Genomic DNA, 26,463 nt, shown 5'->3' on the forward strand with positions numbered 1-26,463 from the left:
CATATTCATAAACTATCTGGAAAAAGGGGTCAACAGTGAGGTGGCAAAATTTGCAGATGATACAAAATTACTCAAGATAGTTAAGTCCCAGGCAGACTGCGAAGAACTACAAAAGGATCTCACAAAACTGGGTGACTGGGCAACAAAATGGCAGATGAAATTTAATGTTGATAAATGCAAAGTAATGCACATTGGAAAACATAATCCAAACTATACATATAAAATGATGGGGTCTAACTTAGCTGGTACCACTCAAGAAAGATCTTGGAGTCATTGTGGATAGTTCTCTGGAAAACATCCACTCAATGGGCAGCGGCAGTCAAGAAAGCAAACAGAATGTTGGGAATCATTGGGAAAGGGATAGATGGTAGGACAGAAAATATCATGTTGCCTCTATATAAATCCATGGTATGCCCACATCTTGAATTCTATGTGCAGGTGTGGTCGCCCCATCTCAAAAAAGATCTATTGGAATTGGAAAAGGTTCAGAAAAGGGCAACAAAAATTATTAGGGGTATGGAATGGCTTCCGTATGAGGAGAGATTAATAAGACTGGGACTTTTCAGCTTGGAAAAGAGATGGCTAGGGGGAGATATGTTTGAGGTCTATAAAATCATGACCAGTGTAGAGAAAGTAGATAAGGAAGTATTGTTTACTACTTCTCATAACACAAGAACTAGGAGTCACCAAATGAAATTAATAGGCAGCAGGTTTAAAACAAACAAAAGGAAGTATTTCTTCACACAATGCACAATCAACCTGTGGAACTCCTTGCCAGAGGATGTTTTGAAGGCCAAGACCATAACAACGTTCAAAAAAGAACTAGATAAATTCATGGAGGATCGGTCCATCAATGGCTATTAGCCAGGATGGACAGGGATGGTGTCCCTAATCTCTGTTTACCAGAAGCTGGGAATGGGTGACAGGGGATGGATCACTTGATGATTCCCTGTTCTGTTCATTCCCTCTGGGGCACCTGGCATTGGCCACTGTTGGAAGACAGGCTACTGGGCTAGATGGACCCTTAGTCTGACCCAGTAGGGCCATTCTTATGTTCTTAATTTCAGCACAGACTTAAATTGGGCTATTGTTTTTGCACCCTCAGTTTTGTGGGTACAAATAACTGCAGGTGCAGTTCCACATCCATAATTAGTTGTGGGCACAATGATAGAGTCATAGGACTGGAAGGGACCTCCAGAGGTCATCTAGTCTAGTCCCTTGCACTCCTGGCAGGACTAAGTATTATCTACACCAGTGGTTCCCAAACTTGTTCCGCCGCTTGTGCAGGGAAAGCCCCTGGCGGGCCGGGCCAGTTTGTTTACCTGCTGCGTCAATGCAGATTCGGTGGATTGCGACTCCCACTGGCCGCAGTTCGCTGCTCCAGGCCAGTGGGGACTCTGGGAAGTGGCGCGGGCCGAGGGACGTACTGGCTGCCGCTTCCAGCAGCTCCCATTGGCCTGGAGCAGCGAACTGCGGCCAGTGGGAGCTGCGATTGGCCGAACCTGCGGATGTGGCAGGTAAACAAACCGGCCCGGCCCGCCAGGGGCTTTCCCTGCACAAGTGGCGGAAAAAGTTTGGGAACCACTGATCTAGACCATCCCTGACAGCAGGGCCGGCTCCAGGTTTTTTTGCCGCCCCAAGCAAAAAAAAATAAGGATGGAACGCCGCTCCTTGAAAAGTGCCACCCCAAGCACATGCTTGGGACGCTGGTGCCTAGAGCCGGCCCTGCCTGACAGGTGATTGTTTAAATTTCTCTTTAAAATTTCTGGTGATGGAGATTCCACAACCTCTCTAGGCAATTTATTCCAGTGCTTAACCACCCTGACAGGAACTGGTTATCTGGGTGCTGGAGACAGGAACACTTCTTAAACTGTTTTCAGTTTAGTCTGCAGCTTTGGGGGCCGGGGTTCAGACCTGGGTCTGTGTTGCAGCAGGCTAGTGTGTCTGGCTTAACAAGGCAGAGTTCTGAAGTCCCAAGCTGGCAGGGAAAACAGGCTCAGAGGTAGTCTCAGCACATCAGGTGACAGTCCCAAGGGGTCTCTGTGACCCAACCCATCACAGCCTCATTTAACCCTCTGGAGAGTGAAGAATAATGGAAAACTCATTAGAGTTTGAGTTGTGATTTCAATCTAGTAAGTTTCAATAGCGTCTGGGTGTCTCAGACACAATACCAGTCTGAGGGAATGGTCCTTCCTCCCAGCGCAACATTCCTTGCTCTCCCGCAGGAGAAAAGGAGAGAGTATGCTGTGTGCCCAGAACTTACAGGATGTTCTATAAACAGAACTTACATCTCCTGAGGCCCAGTCCTGCGCTTTCACTGCAAGACCCTCCTTCCTCATTAGTCAACTTTTCAAAGCAGGGCCCAGAGAAATATTCATTCTATCCCTCCTCTCTGCCAGGCAATAAACCCCCGCATCTCCTTTCCTCACGAGCCCCAGGGAGCAATTTGCACACCTAGCCCATTGTTCTTAGCAGATAGAAATTAGAGCCAGGACTAGTTTGCAGATAAACATTTCCTCATCTGTCACTGAGCAGGAAGCATTCCTTAGCACTCGGGGCAGCCCCACCCCCAGCCACTGCTGCTCCCCGGCTCCAAAAACAACAGCAGAGGGTGTTTTCACAATCCCGGTGGCCGGTGTATATGTGTGTGCGTGTGAGCTCCATTGGCGTGCATTGTTAAGGCACATGTAGCTCTAACAGACTGAACGCCGGGCCAACCAGCCGCCTCCACCATGAAAATCGCAGGTGTCTTTGTCCTCCTCGCTCTGGCACTTCCCTACTGCTTCTCAGGTGTGTCGCTTTCACTGTAGCTGGTAGAAAACGCTCTGAACTCTGGAAATCACGACTGCTAAAGGGAAAGGCTCAGTGTCACCAGGGTATTCAATTATATTATTCATTAACAATCACTGACGTCTTGGCAGCGCTGTGCAAGGCATGGGCCCGGAACCAAGTAGTTACCAATCTTAAGTAGCATAGTAAAGGGGGGAGGAATAGCTCAGTGGTTTGAGCATTGGCCTGCTAAACCCAGGCTTGTGAGTTCAATCCTTGAGGGGGACACTTAGGGATCTGGAGCAAAATCAGTATTTAGTCCTGCTAGTGAAGGCAGGGGGCTGGACTCAATGACCTTTCAAGGTCCCTACCAGTTCTAGGAGATAGGATATCTCCATTTATTTATTTAACATAGTTACCAATCTGGTCCCTTTATAAGGATGGGGAAGTTGAAGAATTGGAGAAGCGGCTCAGTCTAATGGGAGCCGATTTCTTCCTAAGAGATATTACTGCCAACCCCGGACAGTTGACTCCCTGCATTGTAATGTCCCTGAGTTGTGCCCATTGACCTAGTGGAGGGGGGACTCTGGTACTTGTACTTTGAAAGGAAATTCCAGAAGCATAAGCAGCTTTCCATGATTGGAGGGGACTGAGGGCTACCCCCTGGGAGGAAGTGGGGATGGTGCTGGCTCGGTCGGCTCCCAGGTGCCTTGTGGGGCAGCGCTGGGTCTGTCTGCTCTGACAGTCACTGCCCCCCGATGGAGTAGGCAGAGTAAAGGAATGCCATCCCAGTTAGCTTACACCGCTCAGGGGGCCTCTCCGTGATCCAAACCTCCCTGGCAGGGTGTTTCAGGGCGAGGAGGACACTTGAAGCCAGGCTGTCAGGGGAGTTGTAGGGCCGGGGAAGCAGGACAGAGGTGCTGGAACTCTGCAAGTATCCAAAGATCAGCACCGACCTCAGACTCCCCATGTCTTTTCCACTGAGCAGGGCAAAGCACGGGGCAATTCCGAGGAAAGTCTGTGAGTGGAAACTCCTGGGGCCGGATTCTGCTCTTTGGTCCCGTGGTCTGTGCAGTTACCCAGCTGTCAATGAGAGCAAAATCTGGCTCCACAAAGGGGTGACCTGCTCCTCAGATTTCAGACATGCCAATACTATTTTGAAACATCTTGTTTGAAATGCATTTTGTTTGCTGATCAATAAGACCCATTTTCTAGGAAGGAGTACGGCAGAAAGGGATCTAGGGGTTATAGTGGACCACAAGCTAAATATGAGTCAACAGTGTGATGCTGTTGCAAAAAAAGCAAACGTGATTCTGGGATGCATTAACAGGTGTGTTGTGAGCAAGACACGAGAAGTCATTCTTCCGCTCTACTCTGCTCTGGTTAGGCATCAACTGGAGTATTGTGTCCAGTTCTGGGCACCACATTTCAAGAAAGACGTGGAGAAATTGGAGAGGGTCCAGAGAAGAGCAACAAGAATGATTAAAGGTCTTGAGAACATGACTTATGAAGGAAGGCTAAAAGAATTGGGTTTGTTTAGTTTGGAAAAGAGAAGACTGAGAGGGGACATGATAGCAGTTTTCAGGTATCTAAAAGGGTGTCATAAGGAGGAGGGAGAAAACTTGTTCACCTTAGCCTCTAAGGATAGAACAAGAAGCAATGGGATTAAACTGCAGCAAGGGAGGTTTAGGTTGGACATTAGGAAAAGGTTCCTAACTGTCAGGGTGATTAAACACTGGAATAAATTGCCTAGGGAGGTTGTGGAATCTCCATCTCTGGAGATATTTAAGAGTAGGTTAGATAAATGTCTATCAGGGATGGTCTAGACAGTATTTGGTCCTGCCATGAGGGCAGGGGACTGGACTCGATGACCTCTCAAGGTCCCATCCAGTCCTAGAATCTATGAATCTATGAAAATCTGCTATGCTAAATCATCAAAAGTTCTTTTGCTATTCACTAATCTAGCTCCCCCCAGGGCCACTAGTACAGGAAATATTCTATCTGTCTGGGCATTTTATGCCGCACTCATCACAATAGTAGCTTGTCTGTCATTCCTTAATATTTCCATTCAGTTATTCTGCAAACCAGTTAGCACATGATATGTAATTATCTCAGTCATTCTGCACCCTTTTATATTTCTGCTTCTGTTTTGGTTCCAGCTATTGCTAGCCAAAACAGGAATCAGGTTACTCCAGTTCTTTCTGTTCATTTCTTGTCACTTTATTCTGATGCTTTATTATGGATAAATGGTTCCTAATCACATTGTTCCCAAGATCTAGGTGTTGGGAAAATCAATAAAATCAATGACAAAAGGGAAATTGCCCCAAGCCCTTATGGTTAAGAGTCAGGCATATCAAAAACCAGAGCCACCCCAGTAAAACAGCACATAGCGAGTAAACCCCAGAGATTCAGACTGAGTCATGCTGATTATACTGGCTGAGGATCTGGCCCCGGGTTTCCAGACAGTTAACAACTCCAGATATCATTGCAGGATGTAGCATAATTGTGGTTAGATTGTGTGAGATACAGAGAGCAACAGGGCAGCTAAACTGCGCTGAACAAATATTGTGCAAACGTGCTTGTGCAGCACTAAAGGAGCTTTGACCTGCCCTAGGCTCTTAGTTAAGTTTCCCAGAACAAGGGTAGCTCTGCCCCCTAGTGCATATATCTAGAGCACGTTTCATGAGCTGGTTTTGCAACACTGCGCAATGTGACATACTGCGCAGCGAATGCTACATGGTAAGGTACTGGAAAGGAAATGCATTTTGTTTACAAAGCACACTGGTGTGTAGCACTTTTTAAATCACTTGCTGACTGCGTTGTGATCATATTGTCTAGACGCAGTCAGAAATATTGGCGTTAGCGATGATTGTACGGCAGTACATCGCCAGCCTGCAATATTCCATTATTTCAAACCTGCCCTTATTTCCAGACATCTCAAAAGTATATGTCCCCTCTGAGGGGCGCAAGTCTCTTGCAACTTTGAAATTTTAAAACGAGGAGGGTTGAGTTTTCCAAGAGTAAATAAAGTGTCTGAAAATTTCTTATTGAAAAATGCTTATTTTTACCTTCTGAAAACTCAAATTACCTGTACAGGTGTCTATGAAACTTTCAGCAATTAAACAATTCCTTTCTGCTGTGAGACCGGCCATGAAAATATCAGTTGCCAAAGGTATTTTATTTAGAAATGTATTACACACCTGAAAATAGGGGGTTGGAATGAAAATGATACCAAAAATGTAAACACCCTAGAATTCAGAAACAGAGGGTACTTTCATAGCCACAATTGGCTCTCCCTGTATCTACCTCACATCTCTTCTTAACCCTCTGGAAATTGCCACATAATGATGTTGGGCTCTGAGCGCTTCAGGAGGGAGGTTCTAATACTCAGTAACGCTCAGTATGGGATATCTCTGTCCTGACGACTGCTTTGTCCCAGGTTACTTGGTGATACTTATGGAGTGAATAGATCTAGGGTGAAAAATGTTGAAATTTTTCAATGTAATGACCCATCTGTGCAAGTCCCAGGCTTCTCCTCCCCATGGCTCACACGGGCAGCGCTAAACCGTATCGACACCCGACATGGAAGATGCCCATACTCACTCCATAGATGGAAAGTGTGGGAGCCACCAAACTGTGACTGTGGTGTAGTGCTAATGGCCGGACACATCACGGACGATTGCCCACTCCATGCTCATCCTGGAGGTGTCTCAGCCATTCACATGCTCTGGACTGGACAAGAGACCTTAAGAGGCAACTGTAGCCACACCGTTGTTTTCCCTGTTCCACTATTGCCATACAAAAGGAGAATGCTAAAAAAGGACGTATTTTACAGAAGCGCTTCCCATTTCCCACCAGCTCTAATAGCAAGACACATAACGGTGGAACTTAACAGCCACATCTGGCAGCGTGAGAATTCACACAGCGCTGACACAGCTCCCAGCATGCACTGGATTCAGTGAAACCCCTGGGATGGCTTCTCTCAGCACTGGCTCTCTCCTTCGGGCGACCTGAATTGCTGGTCAGGAATCTGGAGGGGATGTCTTGAAGACATGATGCTGACCACAGCAAGGAATGGTTGTAAGGGAGCGTCCCATGCCTGACTATTGCTGCAATGTCCTTTCCCATCAGCCCCGGAGAACGGGAGAAGACGCCTGCTGACCACCTCCCCATTCGGACTGCAGCAAACGATTGCAGATGTCGGCCCCAAGTGACTTCTCCTCTATCATAGAGAGAAGAGTCCAGATGAGGAATGTAGGGGCAGGACGATTACTCCCTACAATAAAGGCCACACTCATTTTATTTGATTACTTCTGCAGCTTGACTGCACCCGGTACAACCAAGAACCGTTTGTGTACGATGGCGAGTTACTATGCCCAGAAGTGGTTCTCTTTGTCTGCGGCACGGATGGTGTCACCTATTGGCACGAATGCGAGATCTGTAGGTTAATCTCGTATGTACCTCAGGGCCGAGCTGCGAATATCCTTTGCTGGAAGTATTTTCCTCAAAGAAGGAGAATAATGGGCTAGTTTTGCTTAGAATCGCAGCCTCTCGCTATCCTCTGCGATCCTCCCACATCCCTCAACACCCTTCCAGGGCCCCTCACAGCACTTCAATTCACGGGGGATGGGGAGAACTCTCCAAAAAGAGCCAGACTACACGTCCCAGCACGTCGAGTTCAGACAGACGAGGCAGCTTTATCGGGGGGAATGAGCACCAGTTGGCCAATACTAATAGCTCAGTGATGCTGGCACCAGTGGGTAGTTGGTGGCAAATATTCCCTACCAGATAGATCCCTTCCCTATTGGATCTACAGGGATTTTTGATTAAACATGTTGGTAGTTTCTGTACAAGGTATTGAAGTGAACTGATCTCCTATAGCAATCAGTGGTTTTCACTAACTGCTCTCTCTCTCTCTTTCTCTAGAAAAGGAGTTGATGTTAAGAAAGAACACGAGGGAACGTGTGGGGTAAATCCAGTTTTTATTAATTAGACTCATAGATTTTAAGGCCGGAAGGGACCCTCATGATCAACTAGTCTGCCCTCCTGCACATCGCAGGCCACCGAACCTGGCCCACCCGCTCCGGCAATAGACCCCTGACCTCCGGCTGAGTTACTGACATCCTCAAATCATGGTTTAAAGACTTCAAGTTACTGATAATCTGCCATTTATACCAGTTTAAACCTGCAAGTGACCTGTGCCCCATGCTGCAGAGGAAGGTGACCCCCCCACCAGGGTCTCTGCCAATCTGACCTCAGGAAAATTCCTTCCCGACACCCAATATGGCAATCAGATAGACCCTAAGCATGTGGGCAAGACCCACCAGCCAGACCCCTTTATTTATTTCCATTTTGGCATAGAAAAGACAGAAGGATGTCCTAGGCTCCCTTGCCATAATAATTCATCACACACAGTCCAACATCAACTCAAATACTAGCAGCAAATTGACAACCATTCTCCCCATAAAAGAAGCCAGTCTTCAAACGAACAATATCCCCATCTCAGTCCCTAAAAAACCCTAATCCCCTAAATAAAAATCAAAAGTGTTCTGATGATGGGTCTATCTTACGGGCAGTGCTCGGGGTGAGTATGGGCTATCTAACGGCTACATATGTTTTTTCTCTCAGATGACCACGCTGGAGCCTCTCTCTCGTACTGAGGTTATAGACCCGGAAACATAGACTGGAATGGTTCTTTCAGCTCTGCGTCCATGGAAACGTTGATCTCACTCATTCTGGCAGAGGAGACCAGGAAATCTGTACCTCAACTTCCTCAAGATGATACCTGACTGACCTGCTGACGTACACGGCGTATTCGCCTCCCTGCACGTTTCTTCAGCTTTGGGGTCTTTCCAGCTGGTTCTAAAATTAGAGGAAATCCTTCCCAAGAAATCCCAGGGTCATCTCCTCACCGTCATCCAAACTGCATCCCAAAGTGAACCTTAGTCACTGTAAAACTACTCACTCATGGTCCCAAAGAGTGAGGGCTGGAGACCATTGTAACGATAGACATTGCAAATGTTTTCATTTTTACCTCCACTAATTATCTGGGAATCATTTTCTCTGGGGTGTGATTGAAGAGTCTGGGATCCGCTGATGAATAGCCCTATAGGAGAATTAAGTATTATGATAATTACGCATTGATTTTAAGGCAGAAGAAGGGGCCACTGTCCATGTCTGCTCTGACCTCCTACGAAGCACAGGCCATAAAAAGTCACCCAGGAAATCCTGTAGTGGAGGGAATTTCCCCTGCCTAGATTTAGTCCCCAAACGGGGCTCAGCTTACCCTGTTGGGATGTTGTAGCAGGACCCTTTGCTACCCCACACCCTGCAGGCTCCGCCCACTGGCACGGGCTGCCTGGCTCTCTCATAGACTTGCACAATGCCCATCCCTCAACTGCTGAATGGTTTAGACACTCAGACTAGCGCACTTGGCTTGACTGTCTGTGTAGATGCAATCGTAAGACAATATACTCCCCACCCTGAAACGCTGGTGTCAGCCTCGCATGAAGTGTCTTAGCCTCAAAAATAAACATCATAAAACTTCCTTTGTGATTATTTTTTGCCTTCCTGTTTCACGAATGCGAGTCCTTTCCAGTGAGCTCAGGAGGGACTATGCCAGAGAGTGATATTTCCAACAAAACTACAGAGAAAAGGACCAAACCCAGAAGATGTTCCTGATTCTGACTCAGGCAAAACTCTCACTGGAGCCAGTGAGTCAAAGCCTGCAGTCTCGTAGCTAAAATCATTCTGCCTTTTCAGGGTATATCTGCACTGCAGACTGAGGTGCATTTGCAGTTCGGGTCGACATACCCCTGCTGGCATGGCTAAAAGTAGCAGGATAGAATGCGGCACAGTCTTTAGCAGGGGCTGCACCAGCCCCACGGGACCCTAGGTATGTACCCACATTGCTAGTCCGGGTTGAAGCCTGTCCTGCCCCATCTACACTGTCATTATTAGCAATGGGTCAGACTCCTGCGGGTACGCCTACCCTCGCTGCAGTCACCCCTCGGATTGCCGTGGGACTCACCCTCAGCGACCAGCAATGATAACCTGCCCACCTAGGCCAAGAGTCAGCAGCGTCTCCCAGGATAATAAGAAAGATGTTTCTGATTTTCTATTTAAAAACTCAGGGTCCCTTTAATTCACTCCCTGCCCATTTGAAGGTGGGATGCGGTCTCTAAAGACCAAACCTTTGCCTACATGACTTCCTTAGTACAAAGGATCTCTTGTATGCAGTGTCTATATTTGCTTTTCAGTCTTCATGGCAGTGCATGTGGCATTTAATGATGGCTCATTCTGTTGCAAGGGCCCTACCCTCATCTATAATGCTTTAATGAGGCCTATACTTGACTCACAGACTTTAAGGCCAGATGGGACCATCATGATCATCTAGTCTGAGCTCCCGCACATCACAGGCCATAGCACCTCACCCGCCCACTCCTGCAATGGGTCCACAATCTCTGGCTGACTTACTGACGTCCTCAAATCGTCGTTTAAGGACCTGATTTACAGAAAATCTAGCTCAAACCAGCAAGTGACTTGTGCCCCATAGTGCAGAGGAAGGCAAAACCTCCCAGGGTCTCTGCCAATCTGACGTGGGGAAAATGCCCTCCCAACCCCAGATATGGTGATCAGTTAAACCCTGAACATGTGGGGGAGACCCATTAGCCAGAAACCTGGTAAAGAATTCTCTGTAGTAACTCAGAACCCTTCCCATCTAGTGTCCCATCTCCAGCTGTTGGAGATACAGCAGAACCCCATTTATCCTGTCTAATTGGGACCATGGATAGATAGGCTAATCAAGAATTTGGATAATCCAGAGAATGGGAAAGAGCAAGGCTGCATCGCCATCTAGTGGCCACAGGAGAGATTGGCCACTTCTGGACCCGGAGTCCTGGCTGTTCGGTTAATACAGAGCGCCAGATAATGGAGGGTCGGCTAAATGGAGTTCTACTGTATTTGCTAATAGCAGTTGTGGATGGGTCATATGCCATTGTAGGCAACCTCGGTATACCATCCCCTCCATAAACTTCTCAAATTCAGTCTTGAAACAAGTTAGATAGTTTTGCCCCCACTGCTCCCCTTGGGAGGCTGTTCCAGAACTTCACTCCTCTGATGATTAGAAACTTGCGTATTCTTTGGCACAGAATTCACCCCGCCAAACACATGTTCACCTTTACCCATTGTTTCCAAACCCAGACTTCCAGCTGAGGTCCTAGCTGACCATCTGTCAGTGAGAAACCTAATTTTCTCTTAATTGGCCTCTCAGAGTTGGTAAGACAACTCCCACCTGTTTATGCTCTCTGTATGTGTGTATATATATCTCCTCAATATATGTTCCATTCTATATGCATCCGAAGAAGTGGGCTGTAGTCCACGAAAGCTTATGCTCTAATAAATTTGTTAGTCTCTAAGGTGCCACAAGTACTCCTGTTCTTCTTTTTGCGGATACAGACTAACACGGCTGTTACTCTGAAACCTAACACTGCAAGAAAACCCGGGAGAGGATGGGGAAGGACAGTATGGCAAGTCCTCACACCTCCCTACGTGTCCATAGAATGAGTGGGTAATCTGCAGAGGCCCAGATTCAGGCCCCTTTAAAATCCCATATAAACCCTATATTTGTCACCCCAAACAACTGATTCAAAAGCTGCTGCCCCCTAGAATATCTTACGACATATGTAATGCAGCATGCAATCTGAATATCGTTCAACGTAACAACTTAACGGCTAGGCCTGTTCACATTGCCAGATTCCTCCCTGCAATTTCATAGCTTCCACTGCACACGCAATGTGCTCATTGTCCGGGAAAGACAAAGGGCCCACTGTACAGCAAGCCCCTTTGTTAACAAGCTGGGTGCCGCCTGTGCGTTTACTGCATTCTCCTGGGCATCTCGCTGATAAGAAAACACTCTTTACAGCTCAGTACAAGCCTCAATAAAAATCCGCCGGCTTCCAGAGCAAACAATGACTTTAGGGTGGTGACGTCAGAGTCAAGGTTGGGGACACACCCACACATTATATCTATAGTGAGCGCTGACAGTGGAGTCTGAGAAACCTACAGACTTGACTCTCACTCAACCATCACCGCCACAGGAAGATAAGAGGTGTCTTTGGGCTGCTCGGTCTTGCGCTTTTCAGTTATTTTCCCGGTGAGTTGATTTTGTTGTAGGCTGTGTAATGCCTTTGGGCGGATATCTCTAGCCTTCTTGAAGCCAAGCCTATGTGCGGATGAAGTCAGTGCTATATGCACATCCTTGAAGAGGGGGCACTGAACTAGTGGCTTGTGCTGGGAAGAGTTCCAAGACAGTGGGTTGGTATGGGATTTCTCCTTGGATGAAATTCATTCCTGTGCAGAGAGCTCCTACAAGACCTCTGTACCACCTCAGTCCTTCTTGAACCTATAGGACGTTACCAGGACTCGTGGGTCGCAGAGGTGAAGTTCATATTGCATTTCATCATTAAGGAGCAACCGAAAACTCTGTTTTTATTAAACAATCAGAAAATTCCAGCCTTAGAACATTATCTGATGTTTACTCAGAGGAGATATAATATTAGCTGTGGCCATCAGTACAGGAAAGAACAGTTGGTTTCCAGGGTTAAGATAGTGTATTTGGTTGTTCTTTAGGATTAATGTTTCCTAACGGATGTTTATCAAAGATCCTGCTTTGTTTTTATCTTTTTTGTCTCTGTTTTTTGTTCCAGGTGTTGCCACTGGGGCAGGTCAGGTGAGTTTCAGATCTTCTTTGTCATTTGACCCTGATTCCTAGGTCAATCACAGATAGGCACATATGGAAAAACACTAAACACCAATGAAAGAATAGAGGTGCCTCAAAGAGTGAAATGACTCCCTTGCTGTAGAATTGAGACACTTAATCCCTGGGGGTTGGATCTATTGTTTCCACATGGTGCAACGGATAAAAATAAACACTAACTACTAATGATATAAGGTGGAATGTACTCCACCATTGAGGGCCAATGCAAGGCCAATGTACCTAATTGCCTTGTGCAGAGGGGTCAATTTCATCCATAATGCATTTGTCAAGGCCCCTTGTTAATTTAATATACTCCATGTGCTTTTTAGTTCAAACACAATTGCATAATAGTGTCACATGTGATCAAGTATCCCTTACATTTTGTTTTAAAAGCTACACAAAATTTCAGCCATCTGAATATAATTAAGGGATTTCAGTGAATAGTTCATAAAATTGACTGATTCCAAGAAAATCACCTCTTTTTCTGGTCTTGAATTTTCCACCAGCAGACTACATTTTACCTGAGTGTTTTGGCTATGTGCGAATATTTGCTGCATGAGGGTGGTGGGCACCATAGAAACCTACACAGATCTATAGGTGGTGATTTTCAAAAGAGCTTAAGGAGGTTTTCTCCGAAATCCCACAGAGGCATAGGCAGTTCCTTGGTCACCCCCAGCTTTAAGTGAGGGCTCTGGTAGGTTTTAGTCCTTCAGAACCCACGACTGGGTTTTCCCCAGGGTTATGCATTCATCCATTTGAGATTCAGAACCATCACCCAGACTGGGCAGGTCAGCCCTTTCTTTATACAGCTCGGGTCTTTGATCCTGGCCTTCTGTAACAGCTAATTAGCAGACAATGACCCTCTCCTCGGGACATAATTTCAGACGGCTCCGTGTTTGCATAACCAGAATTGGGGAATTTGCATTAATGGAAATCCACTTCACACTTATCGTCCCAAAAGTCCATTCTTGTCTGGCACATTTTCCATACAGTCTTTTGAACTCTCAGGTCTTACATCTGTCACATCCCCCCCAGAGACGTTACATACAATCCTGGGCCACAACAATACAGAAACTCAATACAATAACGTCTGTGAAGGATATGGCAGGAAATTGAGATTTGAAATCCTGGCCTATATTTTGAGGCTCAATCTTTATTGTCTCCCAGAAGGCGACCAGTGTCAGTGTCAAGACAACACAGAGAACATGCTACATGCTGAACTTCGAACTTGGCAACATTTTTCAAATGAAATGTTTTTCGCTAAAAAAAAAAATGCAGATTCAGGACACAAACGTTCAATGACCTTGTGTCCCTTTTGTTGAATTTTTCATTTTAAAAAATCAGAAAAAAATCAGAACATTTTCATTTCAACATTTTTTGAGCAAAATATTTTCAGCTTGAAATGGCTTTTTGCTTCAAATTTCCCTCTAATTGTATTTTTAAAAAAAATCAAAAATGTTTTAAAATGCTTAAAATCAAAACAAAATGATTAATTCCCTTTTCCATTTTCCAAAAATGTTGAAGATTTGGGAGTTTGGTCGAAACAGAAACTATACACGGGTATAAGAGCTCTGTGAAGCTTGAAAGCTGTTCCTTGCAACCCATCCCCCTTTCCACTTATCTAGACCTTTTTGAAATTACCAACAAAGCAGAAAAGAAATCATTATTCACCCAGCTCTAGTGAGCTCTCCTTCCCCTCCAGAGCAGGAGAGATTGAGAAATCTAGAACAATTGTCAGAGCATTGTGATTGGTCCTCCCCAGTCTGATTTGCAAGGCCTCTTCCTCCTTTCTCAAGATCCTCTTCTGCTGCATACCAACCCCAACCAGGAACTGGCCCAGCGACGATGGCCAGGCTTAGGGGCAGCTGGGGAAAGTAGCTATTTATGTAATGTGTATCTTTGTTTCTCTTCTCCACCTTCCCCGTGTTTGCTTGACAAAGCCCTGGCTGGGATGATTTAGTTGGGGATTGGTCCTGCTTTGAGCAGGGGGTTGGACTAGATGACCTCCTGAGGTCCCTTCCATCCCTAATCTTCTATGATTCTATGATTCTATGACCTATCCTCCATGAATTTATCTAGTTCTTTTTTGAACCCTGTTATTGTCTTGGCCTTCACAACATCCTCCGGCAAGGAGTTCCACAGGTTGACTGTGTGTTGTGTGAAGAAATACTTCCTTTGTTTGTTTGGGCATGACAGCATGCTGATGTTTGTCCTGCATCCCCCCAATTCTGCTTGCAGCCCAGAGCACCCCCATCGCTCCTCACAAATCTAGCACCCTCTTGAAACCTGGTTCTCTTTCTTCAGGTCCACATGCATTCTACATAACCCCCTAGCCGAGACAAATACTGCAGCTGCTTAGCCAGATGAGTCTCATTTCTCTTCCGCTTCCCTTAGAATTCAGTCCAGGTCCCCAGTTACTGGCCCGCGGTCCTCCTGCATCCCTCACCTGTAGAGGTTTAAACTGGGTTTGAAGCAGAAGCATTCAAAAGTTATTAGTCCCTTTCCAAACCCCTGTCACTGGCTGGCATGAAATGACTGTCACAAGCAGCAAGGAAAAGGGACCAAGCATCAGAGAAGTGTATTTTAGCTGGTTAGCAGAGTAATGGGGGAGGCTATTCCTCCAGGGCTACTCCTTGCTAATCAATCTCTCCCCCCACCCCCTCGTCTCTCCAGAATAAGTAACAGAAAACTTCACCTCAAGCGGTATGGGGAATGCTGAATACGTTCTCTCTTCACCCCAGGCTCTGGCAGCTCACCGGGGCTTCTCGGTCTCTCTGTTGGCTCGATCAATAAAGTAAACTCAGCGGCATTCTTTGCCTCAGTTTGTTCTTTGGGCAAGGCGTTATGGCCTCCAGGGTCCCGGCCCTTAGGTACCGTACGACTGTAATAAACATGATTAGTAATACTAACACGTGGAGTTGCAAGGGAGGATGTCAGTAACTCAGCCAGAGGTTAGGGGCTATGACAGGAGTGGGTGGGTGAGGTTCTGTGGCCTGAGATGGGCGGGAGATCACACGAGATGAGATGATGGTCCCTTCTGGCCTTGGAATCTGAGTCTGTCTCTATGAGAACAGAAAGCGGAACGCCAGTAACACGCCTCTTACTGGAGTTTATTATGCAACTTTGCAACATTATAGCAACTCGCTTTCTGCTTTGATATAAACCAGGGGTTCTCAAACTGGGGGTCATGAGCTTATTAGGTGGGGGGTCTCGAGCTGTCAGCCTCCACCCCCAAACCCCGCTTCACCTCCAGCATTTATACTAGTGTTAAATATATTCAAAAGTGTTTTTAATTTATAAGTGGGGAGGAGGGAGTCGCACGCAGAGGCTTGCTGTGTGAAAGGGGTCACCAGTACAAACGTTTGAGACCCACTGATATAAATCATAATCACAGACTCCGTGGGTGCTCCGGGGAAAGGACTGTACCCAGACTAGGAAGGCGTCCAGTCTGTGAAAGAGACTTATTGAAACATCTTTCAGGGTGAGAGTTTATCTGTACTCAGTTGTATTACTGTATTAGCTTTAGATTTGCATGTTTTATTTTATTTTGCTTGGTAATTCACTTTGTTCTGTCTGTTACTACTTGGAACCACTTAAATCCTACTTTTTGTATTTTATAAAATCACTTTCTACTTATTAATTAACCAAGAGTATGTATTAATACGTGGGGGAGCAAACAGCTGTGCATATCTCTCTATCAGTGTTATAGAGGGTGAACAATTTATGAGTTTACCCTGTAAAACGGATTGATTTGGGTTTTAGATTGCTTTGAGACACTGGTAGTGATTTTAAGTGAGTTTTAAGTGTGGTGGCTGGAGAACAGACAAAGTGGTTACTGGTTTGTTATTTTCTGTTTGTTTATTTCAGGTAAGGGAAGTAGGGACAGAAAAGGAAACAAAATAAATAAGATTAAAGATCAGAAGAAGCTAGAATTATACAAGTTGCAAATTGCCCAGAAAGGCTGAACACTGGGCGCTGGGAAAGTCTCTGTTAACTAAGAAGCCCCTGGGCTGAATGCATCTCAGTTTCAGTGAACTGCAGACGGGTGTGACCCAACCTCTGTGTTTGTGCTGAAGCTGACTGGAGTGTCTAAGGCTACTTCTTCACTACCCACCCAGATCGGCGGTAGAAAATCGATCTCTCGGGGCGTCGATTTATCATGTATTGTCGGGACGCGATAATCGATCCCCAAATCGACGCGCGTACTCCACCAGCCCAGTTAGGAGTAAGCGCCGTCAACGGGGGAGCCACGGCGGTCAATTTGCCGCTGTCCTCACAGCGGGGTAAGTCAGCTCGGATACGTCGAATTCAGCTACGCTATTCGCATAGCTGAATTTGCGTATCTTAAATTGACCCCCCCCCCAGTGAAGACATAGCCTAACTTAGCAAGACAGGAGTGGAGGGGTGCCTGTTCTGGCAGGAGGGGGTTCTCAGTGGTATCCCAGCTCATCGAGTGACGGTCTCAAGGGAAGACAAATGGAAATTGATGTGCAAGTTGCCTGGGAAAAGGCTGCCCACCAGCAAACCCTGGACTTAAAAGACAAAGCAATTAAGACTCAGAAGCAGGAACTGGCTGTAATGGAGTGGAAGAGGGGCACAGAGACATGTATCCTGGAGCTGGAAGTTGGGGTCCTGGTGACTGCTGCGGTGGGAACAGACCCCAAGGACTGTGTAGCTGGAAGCAAGCTCAGCCTGAGTGAAGGGGGGGGGGGGATTTTGCTGGCCAGTGAAAGGTCTATCATAGCTGGTAGCTGTGAGCCAATAGCTGGATCAGGGTCTCTTTCCCTTTTGGGGGACACAGGAGTGTCTGCCCAAGAGGGGAGCTCAAAAATGAATTTTAGGTATACTGCCTCCACCATGGTCAGTGTCCAAGTCACTGGCAGTAAGTTCAGAAGGAGGGTGTGACGTTGCACTCTATATGATTTTATGAAAATACACTAATGTAACTGGAATATGCTTCATGCAAAAGGTCTCTTGTAAGGTATCATTACAAAGTTTATAATCTACTGAGTGTGGGTGTGTGATCATCCTATTTGTATAAATGTACCACCCTTGTATCTGAAACTAGAAATATGAAATATAACTCTGAGGGCCTACTGTAATTATGCAAAGGGTGGGCCATTAATGGTGGTTTGGAATCTTGATGGCTCCCATCAACCAGGACAATTGACTGCAGACGGCTGTGTTTTACAGTACTTGCAAGTCTTCCTGTATACGTGTGTGCTGGCAAGTGGGTAATGAAGTCTTACAATGACATGTGATCACGTCACCTCAACTGGAATCCATCTTTAACTTGGTGTCTTTCCATTGAGAAGGGTGGGGGGGAACCCAGAGGGACAAAGGATTCCCACCCTATGCAAAAGATATACAAGTGGGTGGAACAGAACAAAGAAAGGAGCCATCATGAGGAATCCCCTAGCTACCACCTGAGCTGGAACAAGGGCTGTACCAGGGGAAAGGATTGTGCCCAGACTAGGAAGGCGTCCAGTCTGTGATACAAGCTTATTGAAACATCTTTCAGGGTGAGATTTTATCTGTACTCAGTTGTATTACTGTATTAGGCTTAGATTTGCGTGTTTTATTTTATTTTGCTTGGTAATTCACTTGTTCTGTCTGTTACTACTTGGAACCACTTAAATCCTACTTTCTGTATTTAATAAAATCACTTTTTACTTATTAATTAACCCAGAGTATGTATTAATACTGGGGGAGGGGGGCAAACAGCCGTGCATATCTCTCTATCAATGTTATAGAAGGTGAACAATTTATGAGTTTACCCTGTATAAGCTTTATACGGGGTAAAACGGATTTATTTGGGTTTAGACCCCATTGGGAGCTGGGCATCTGAGTGTTAAAGACGAGAACACTTCTGTGAGCTGTTTTCAGATAAACCTGCAGCTTCGGGGCATGTAATTCAGACCCTGGGTCTGTGCTGGAGCAGACGGGCGTGTCTGGCTCAGCAAGACAGGGTGCTGGGGTCCCGAGCTGGCAGGGAAACCAGGAGCAGAAGTAGTCTTGGCACTGCATTTGGCAGTTCCCAAGGGGGTTTCTGTGATTCAACCCATCACAACAACATCCTGCCTGACCTGACGCCTTCTCACCTCTCTTTCCTTTCTCTGCCTTCCACTTGCTTGCTGTGCAGCTGATGCATGCACCGTAGAGTCCAATCTGGGACTTCCAATCCCCCCTCCTGGCCTTGCTCACTCCATTCCTTGGCATAGCAACAGTCCAGCCTCCTCCCACCATGGGCTAGGCTGCTGTCTCCCTCCTTCCAGCATTAAAACAACGCAATTTTCAGTAGAAGACCTAGTAACTTGGCATTCTCCATAGTTCCAGTTTATCAATAATTCAATGCAATATAAAATGTGGTTTCTGGAGCGCGCCTTCACCCCAGGCGATGGGAACAGGCAGAGCTATCATGCCAGCCTGGACGGAAGGAGGCATTGACAGTGGGGGAAATGAGGAATCGGTGTCTGCTCAGAGCTCTGCTGCCAGTGTCCCACAGGCTGCTCAGGAAATCACTATACCATGCTCTGCCTCCTGCCCTTGGCAGCACCGTCACCAAGTCTACAGGGGAGAGGTGGGCTGTGGGTTACCCTGGCTCCTGGTCGGCTAACGGGTGTAGCTTCCTTGGGGAAGAGCGGAGACATGAGCATGGCAGGGAACTCTCTCCAATGTGAATCACGTTGAATCTGTGAATCTGAATCACAAACCTGAGGCAGGAGTCGCCAGGGCTGCCCTCCCCGTCTGCCACTCCGGGGGTGTCCCCGCGGGCCTCGGCTGTGTCACAGGTTTTGAGGGAGGCAGGAGTCCAGTTCACTGTTTGCCCGGGGCTCCGTGCGGCCTGCGAGAGGCTCAGGGAAGGGCAGTGCGTGAGTCAGCAGAGAAGTGCTGCACGGGCCCCGAGCTAGTCTGTGCAGGTTACACGGCTGTGCCACCACCAGGCAGGTCAGAGACCTGTGCTACCATCGGCCACGTGACTGGCTGACTCTGTAGGGACTTGCCCACAGCGCGGTAAGAACTCAGGGCCAGACTGACTTCAGTGGGGCTACACCCATTTCCCCCGCTGAGAGTCTGGCCCTCAATCTTCAAACCTTCCCTCTCAGGTCAGACGCTCCCAAACAAATTAGGGAGCTAGGAATTTCCACCCCGGATCAGAGCAGCCAGTGGCCAGTTCCAGATGCTGCTGGGAAAGGTGAAAAAAACCATCATTCAGCTGACAAGATTGGTTGGTCCTCTAGTCTAGTCCTCCACTCGGCCCATGCAGGATTGTTTCCTAGGCACATTTCTTAATGTTCTGCTCAATCCAGGCATGCTCCATCACAGGATAAACTCTGATCCGGGGGGGTTGTAAGGAACTGAGGTGCCCAGATGCCATGGTGATGGGTGACCTAGAAGGACAGAACGCATGGTGGCTGTAGTTTTCCTCAAGTATGCGAGTGTCTTAATGCAAATATTCCCTTTGTTTACCTCCTACTGTCATCACTTAATGTCTTGTTTCATAGACATTATCACAACACACTCAACAAACATCATGTGTGATTGACACCAGGGTAATTTACCAGTCCTAGCCAGCTCCACTTTGATGACATTTTATAGGCTTTGGCAAAGTTTCCTCTGCCACCGTCCAGCGTCTCTGCAAATGTTTAAGAGGCATCTGCACTGGCAGAGGAGTAATAATTACATTTCAAAAGACTTAACAAACCCAGGTTTTTTTAGCTGCACCGAAACCAGACGCATTTCAAACCTGTCTTGGATTTTTTCAGGGAATGTTTGTGTTATGGGGCACTCTTCACTTCAGCCTCTACCCCCAAATCCCATTGGAGGGCATCACTGACCTATCTTTGAGCAGCTCTTTGCTTTATTGTATGAAGACCTGGCTGGTGCTAAGGAAACAAAAAAACCTTCTGTCCTCGCACAGATAGTCATACTAACGACTTAGTGCCGATATTCTCTGTAAGTGCACAACACCATTGCCTGGTAGCTCAAAGGTGGCTTAGCAGTTCACACGTGACATATTTAATTGTGACTGACTCTATGGTAAATACTCTGCCCTTGTTTTAGGAGCGCTGTGATCTGAGGTTTGGATCCAGCCCACCTCTGATTTCAGTGGCAGGTTTCTACATGGTGAATTCCTTTCCCCTATCCTTGTAATTCTTGGAGGGCTTTCAGAGCCGTTAGCAATGGTGACACTGCATGAACCACTTTCCATTCTTGGTTGAACTGACCTGACAATAGCTCTTCCTTGCTAATGTGATTCTTCTAACCACTTGCATCCAAAGGCACCGTGTGACAACACAGGTACCAGGAACCAAAAGATACTAGATCTCACCCTGCTATGGCCTTACGCAAGAAGCCCCATTGTCTTCAATGGAACTGTCTGTCTGAGATGGGCAAATGAAACCGATACGTAACATTTCTTGTCTCAAAGGACTTGTTATCCCCTTTGTACAGATGGGCAAACTGAATGTATGTGTTGGGTCCCAGGTTGCACAGAGAGTAACTGGAAAGCGCTGGGCAAAGAGCAGGTGCCTTCATGCTGACACCTAAGGTAGGACCGGGGCCAGGATGTACTCTTGTGTTTTAGGAGAACTGAAAAACAACATATAGCCCTAGTTGAAATAGCTGAAGGAGGAGCATCAGCATGCCTGATCTGGGACTCTGCAAACGGCCGTGAAATCATGTCACTTTCCGCTGCCTCTCTCCACCCCAGCTGAACAAATGTAGACTTGACTTCAAAAATAGAAAGGGTGCACCAAATCACTGGTTTCACACCCACTCCATTCTCCTGGTGTGAGTCATTTCCTACACGTCCCTGAAGAGCCAGCCTGCTGCGCTGCAAAACCCCACTGCAGGGACTCGGGAAGGGCCCCCGTTGCAGGACAATTACCAGCCTCCCTCTTGAGTCACTGCTTTGAAAGTTCTCCCTCGTGAGAATCCTGTGATTATTGGAGAAAGGGAGATTACCATTGGCGGAGCCATTTACAAGCCGTAGCGTGTGACTTGCATACTTAACCCAGTTCTCTGGGTTTGATGTGGATAGGGCTACATTCCTAACACCTGGGATGGAGCCTCGTGAACGGCAGCTGGTTCCTAGGGCCAATGATTACTTTAGAAACCTTGAGACAGGAGAGGGAGAAAGTTTTCATAATGCAGGTGAGGAATGTGAACGTGCCCGTGTGTATATAAAGAGCTGGAGAGGCAGGTACATGAGCACTCGCTGTGGGTTTATTGCTGAGAGCGCATCTACTGAGTAGGCTGTTGGCCTTGCATTAAACAGCCATGAAGACAACAGGTTTCTTTGTGCTACTCGGCCTGTCTCTTTTCTTCTTCTTCTTCTCGGGTGAGTAACTCTTCCTGCAGCTTGTACATAGCCCTGGCTAACATCTCTAGGCCTAGGGAGCCTTGATTACTGGATGTCAGGGCTGAGATAACATGGAAACTGAGCAAAGAATGCAGCACAGATTTCTGCTAATAGGGGCTGCGCATGGGCAAAGAGAGGGGACAGGCACGGAATCAGTGATTGATCATGGCTTATTCACCCAGCTCAAAGTGAAACTTAATTAGGGCAGAGATCCACCAGAGCTCCAGGGGAGGAGGACACCAGAAGGCCCTGTGGTCTTATATAAGCCTGTTTGGGGCATCTGAGGGCACAGCTGATAAGTCTTGTCACGCTCCACCTGTGACATGTTACGTGAAGTATTTATTGAGCTAATTTCCCAAAGATTTGCACAGAGCCATAAACTGCAGCTTACGGTCAACACAGCCTGTGGTGTTCAGTGATCAGCGGGGACTTACGCTGCTCTCCAGAGCTCTGCTTTATTCTGTGTCCCGGCCTGACAACAAGGCTGTCACAATGCCCTGCCCAGTCTCTGTCTCTGGGAAGCTCAGCCCTTAAAGCACAGGCCCCCAGTACCACACAGCCTGCCCGAAGCAGCAGTGATAAAACATGGGGACGCATAAAAATTGCTAGCGCAGGTTGGATTAGGTGGATGGGTAATTGGGGTTTCTGCGGGGAGTGGGCTCGGATGTCTAGGGGGTGCTGGGTGGGTGGGGGAGAAGCCGGGATGGATATTTAGGGGGCAGTTGGGTGGGGAGGGGAGGCAGAGTTGCTGCCTAGCTGGTAAGCAGAGCAGGTGCACCAGTGGCTCCTGGCAGCCAGGAGTGGCCAGCTGGATGTCTGAGGCTCCAGCCAAGCTGCCTGTGGCACGCATGGGTGTCCTAAGATGCTGAGTCCTTGGCAGCCCGGAGAGGAGGGGTGTTAGGGCAGTGCCCGTGTCGTGCCAGCACAACGGTGTTCCAGTACTTCTGATTGCCTAGCCGCTGTCTCTCCTTCTGTAGTGGAGAGCTGGGTCTAGGGGTGGGGGGGTCTCCCTGGGGCCAGGAGGACCCCCCCCCAGAGTCCAGACCCGGGCTCAGCTGCCGTCTCTCCTTCCGGAGCAGAGAGCCGCCGTATCTCCTGCTCACATCGGCCACCTTCCAGCCAGGCTGTGCCCCTTCCACCACGACCTGCTCCTCCAGGTACAGAAAACCCCAAGAGGGGCGGGGTAAGGCCGACACTGCATAGTCCGTCCCAGAGAAGCACCCCGCAGCCGAGTTCTCCGGGGCAGGCAGCAGCCCAGGGCTGCCTCCCCACCAGAGCCACTCAGCTCCCCGTGAGGGAATGGGGACCCTCCAGAGGCCCCTCACGGAGCCCACCTGCTCCCCCAACACCCAAAATGCCCTCTGCCCTCTCCCTACCCAACACCCCCTTGCTCTCTCCTGTGCCCTCCCCCTGCTTAGCCCCAGCCCCGCTTGGCATCACCCCTGCCCCCCCAGGCATCCCTCCCCGTCCCACCAGCTCTGCCTTCCCCAGCGTTGCCGACGTAGTGATTCCGTCACAAGATTTCATTACAAGTGGCAGTTTCGTGACGTGTCGCGTCGCAGCAAAGCTGGAAGACGCTCAAGCAGGCCAAACAGTCACTAGAGCTAACGACAAAAGCGCTACCCTGGCAACAGCGGGGAGGCGGCCGCGAGCGGCGATGGCAGCCCTGCCTTGCGGGAGGCGAAACTGGAGCCGCCCTGAGACCGAGCCCCCACTGAGTGCACGACCTAGGCCCCCAGGAGCTACATTAACCTACCCCCCAGCTGGGAGGTTCCTCCTTAAAGCCATTGCAATGTCCCCCAGCTGGAGATAGGGACTCACCTCGAGAGCTTGACTGCAGGCTGTCGGGGGCTGAGGAAACAGAAAGGGGATCGATCAGTTGTGGCTGACGGAAACAGACAGCTGGTATGGTTCTCCCTGGCTGGCTCAGGAGCTAGTCCTGCTCAGTATCGCTGCACCGGGTCTCCCTGGGTCCTGACCCGGAGGAAGCAGTCATGGGATGAACTGCTGGCTACAGGACTGACCAGGAGTCTACAGCTGATCACCAGCACTGGCTAATTACCACCCGGACGGGCTAATTTTCCATCCCCCCACCAGGGCCCTTGTCTCCGCTCCCTGCCCTCAGAAGCCACAGACAACACCAGCCATCTTTAGTTATTCAGACCTGCTGCAACCTCAAACACTCACATAGCTTACAATATATATTTTTTTAACTTCCCTTTTAACCCTTTGCCTGCTGAGCGCTGCTGCAATCGCTGTCTTGCCGCAGGGGTTAGCTAGCACCCCAAGGAGTTTGCTGAATGTACCCAGGATGCAATGCAACAGCTGAGTGGTTGTAATAAGTCACTTAATAGTTTTGGTCAATTAATCAAATCCTGCACAACAATTCCGATCATTGATTGATTAACCCTCCCCTCCCCCCACACGCAGCCTGTTCTGCAGGAGATCATATTAAGGAAAATATTGTAACTTTCAAGATTTTTTGTAAATTGACTTAGCTTTCACTCAGCTTCTCTCAGATAGTTGGTGGCTTTGTAAAATCTTGTCTCTCTGTGTTTTTGATTCCAGATGTGGCCAGTAAAGATGGAGGCCAGGTTAGTGCAACTGTTTCTGCTTCTGACTTTGCACTTTCTCCCAATTCCGGAGACACGGCTTTGTAAGGAAAAGCTCAGGCCCTGGAAAACCCCCCCAAAAAAGTGGGGAGCGATGGGTGCTTCCAGGCTCCCCCGGCGCTCATGGCAATGTAGCTTTGTGTATGGGATGCAATTATATAGCTGGGCTGTGAGACACAGGCAGACCCACAAGATGGACTGTCCATGTGATGAGACCCATGCAGACTCAGCACACCACAGTGTCGGCAGAATGGATCCCAGAGCAGAGTCACACTGCTTCTTTCACTCTAGCCCCACGGCCCAGTCTTCTCCCAGGAGAGAGACACTGCGGGTAGGGACTGCCAGGCTATATATGTCCCAATAGCAGAGTCAATTACTGGAAGGTGACCAAAGCCAGACCAGCTGTACGATGCGATTGGAATCCAATTGACTCACTGTCAGGTTGGAGACATTCACAAACTCTAATTCGCTTGTCCATCCGGTGGGAAGGTACCGAGCGTTATGTTATACCGATGCCTGTCTTAACCTTTCCTAACAAACGGAAGCTGCCTGACTTGAGCTTGTTCACCCAGTTTCTGAGTGCCTCGGAAAGGTCGGTGCACTCAGCTAGGACAGTCTGGCTCCGAGCCGCAGGGAGCTAGCCGCACTGGAGACTGATTGGTGTTAAGAGTGTTGATATCTATTTGCTTCTGACATGACGGGGCCAACCTGTTTGGGAAACCAGAATTTCTTCTTGATAAGTAGGTGGTTACAGCCCTGTGGAGATGCTCCTTCTGAAGCCACATCTGTTGGTCGTGGAAGGATCTCTCTCTCCAGGGAGCAGGCAGCGCCCTTGCTGCTGTTTTAACTCCTCTCAGTAGAAAGACTAAAGTGAGTCAATTGATTATCAGAGTCGTGGAGGAAAACGAAGGGGGGGAAGGAGTTTTAATGGGTTTTATTATTACTTTTGCAGTTTGACTGCAAGGAGTTCATGGACGACGGCATGTACTGCACAAGGGAGTCCAACCCCCACTGTGGCACGGATGGCATGACATACGGCAACAAATGTTCCTTCTGCAAGGCCGTCAAGTAAGTGGGAGCAACGGTCACTAAAATGAGTAGAGCTGCTCTGACTTCCTGATTTTCTTCCCAGGAGGGAGGCCCTCTCTCCATTTTGCTTCTGCTTCTATAGACCAGTCTATAATTCTGGCCCAGTGAGAAGGTTTCTCAGTGAAGCGCCTCACCCAGACCAGCTCCAGAGGAATCAAAATTCACTGGAAGCTGTTTCTGCTCCCTGAATGAAATCCAGGCATGCAGGGAGTTGGCACACAGCCTGTGCCCGCAGTTCAGTCCTTCCTGAGCCTTCTTTTGTGAACTGCCTTGGTGCCCGGCCTCTTCTGCCACACCCCCGCAAGGGGTGAACTGCACCTCTGAGAACATCAGGAGAGGGGTCTACAGGGTTTCCAGGGCTGTGGGAGCCACGTGCCCCACGGCAAAAATGTTAATTCAAAGTTTGAATGGGCTCAGACTGACTGTCTTTGTGGAACAAGGTCTAAAACCCTAAAGGAAAAGCCAGAGCCCCCTCCTGTCCAGACTGCTCTGCCTCCGGCAAGAAGTTAAAAAAGGGGCTTGAACCTTCCTCTGACACATCAGGAATTGGCCAGTGTCTGAGACAGACTGGGCTGTTCCCAGGCACCAGGTCCTAGCTTGTGTCTGTGGCACGGAGTTGAACGTCTCTTATCCCCAGCAGTGCCTGAGTCTGTTTTGCTCCTTTTATAGGAGAAGTCAGGGAAGTGTTCGATTGGAGCATCTTGGAAAATGCTGAAGCCTCCTCGCTGCTGAGTGTTAAAAGCTGCCCTTCTGCTTTCGCTCTCCACCAACCGCTGCAGATCCCTGCTCCCAGCCACGGTCTCCACACACCCTTCTCCCCGGGAACTGCTGGGGACGACAGTGTCTCCAATTTGCTTGTCCAATAAAGTGAA

At 48.1% G+C, this 26,463-nt stretch overlaps 1 protein-coding gene across 1 annotated transcript; it reads left to right on the forward strand.

Moving 5' to 3' along the window:
• The first annotated feature begins 5,634 nt into the window (after window positions 1-5,634).
• LOC117881506 (ovomucoid-like) lies at window positions 5,635-26,463 on the forward strand. Its single transcript, XM_034778855.1, has 7 exons — window positions 5,635-5,712; window positions 7,089-7,209; window positions 11,815-11,923; window positions 12,477-12,499; window positions 24,459-24,484; window positions 25,455-25,570; window positions 26,261-26,463. Exons 1-7 carry the CDS (start codon window positions 5,635-5,637, stop codon window positions 26,304-26,306), a joined length of 519 nt encoding a protein of 172 aa, XP_034634746.1. The 3' UTR covers window positions 26,307-26,463.

The sequence above is a fragment of the Trachemys scripta genome, chromosome 8 (genome assembly GCF_013100865.1).
Source record: "Trachemys scripta elegans isolate TJP31775 chromosome 8, CAS_Tse_1.0, whole genome shotgun sequence".
Classification (NCBI taxonomy): Eukaryota; Metazoa; Chordata; order Testudines; family Emydidae; genus Trachemys; species Trachemys scripta.

Excerpts from the sequence above, each read along its gene's own strand:
- LOC117881506 (XM_034778855.1), top strand. The coding sequence starts at position 5,635 with ATGATTGTACGGCAGTACATCGCCAGCCTGCAATATTCCATTATTTCA. Across the intron at positions 12,500-24,458 it reads TTGCCACTGGGGCAGGTCAG|ATGTGGCCAGTAAAGATGGA; the intron begins GTGAGTTTCAGA and ends TTTTGATTCCAG. Across the intron at positions 24,485-25,454 it reads CCAGTAAAGATGGAGGCCAG|TTTGACTGCAAGGAGTTCAT; the intron begins GTTAGTGCAACT and ends TTACTTTTGCAG.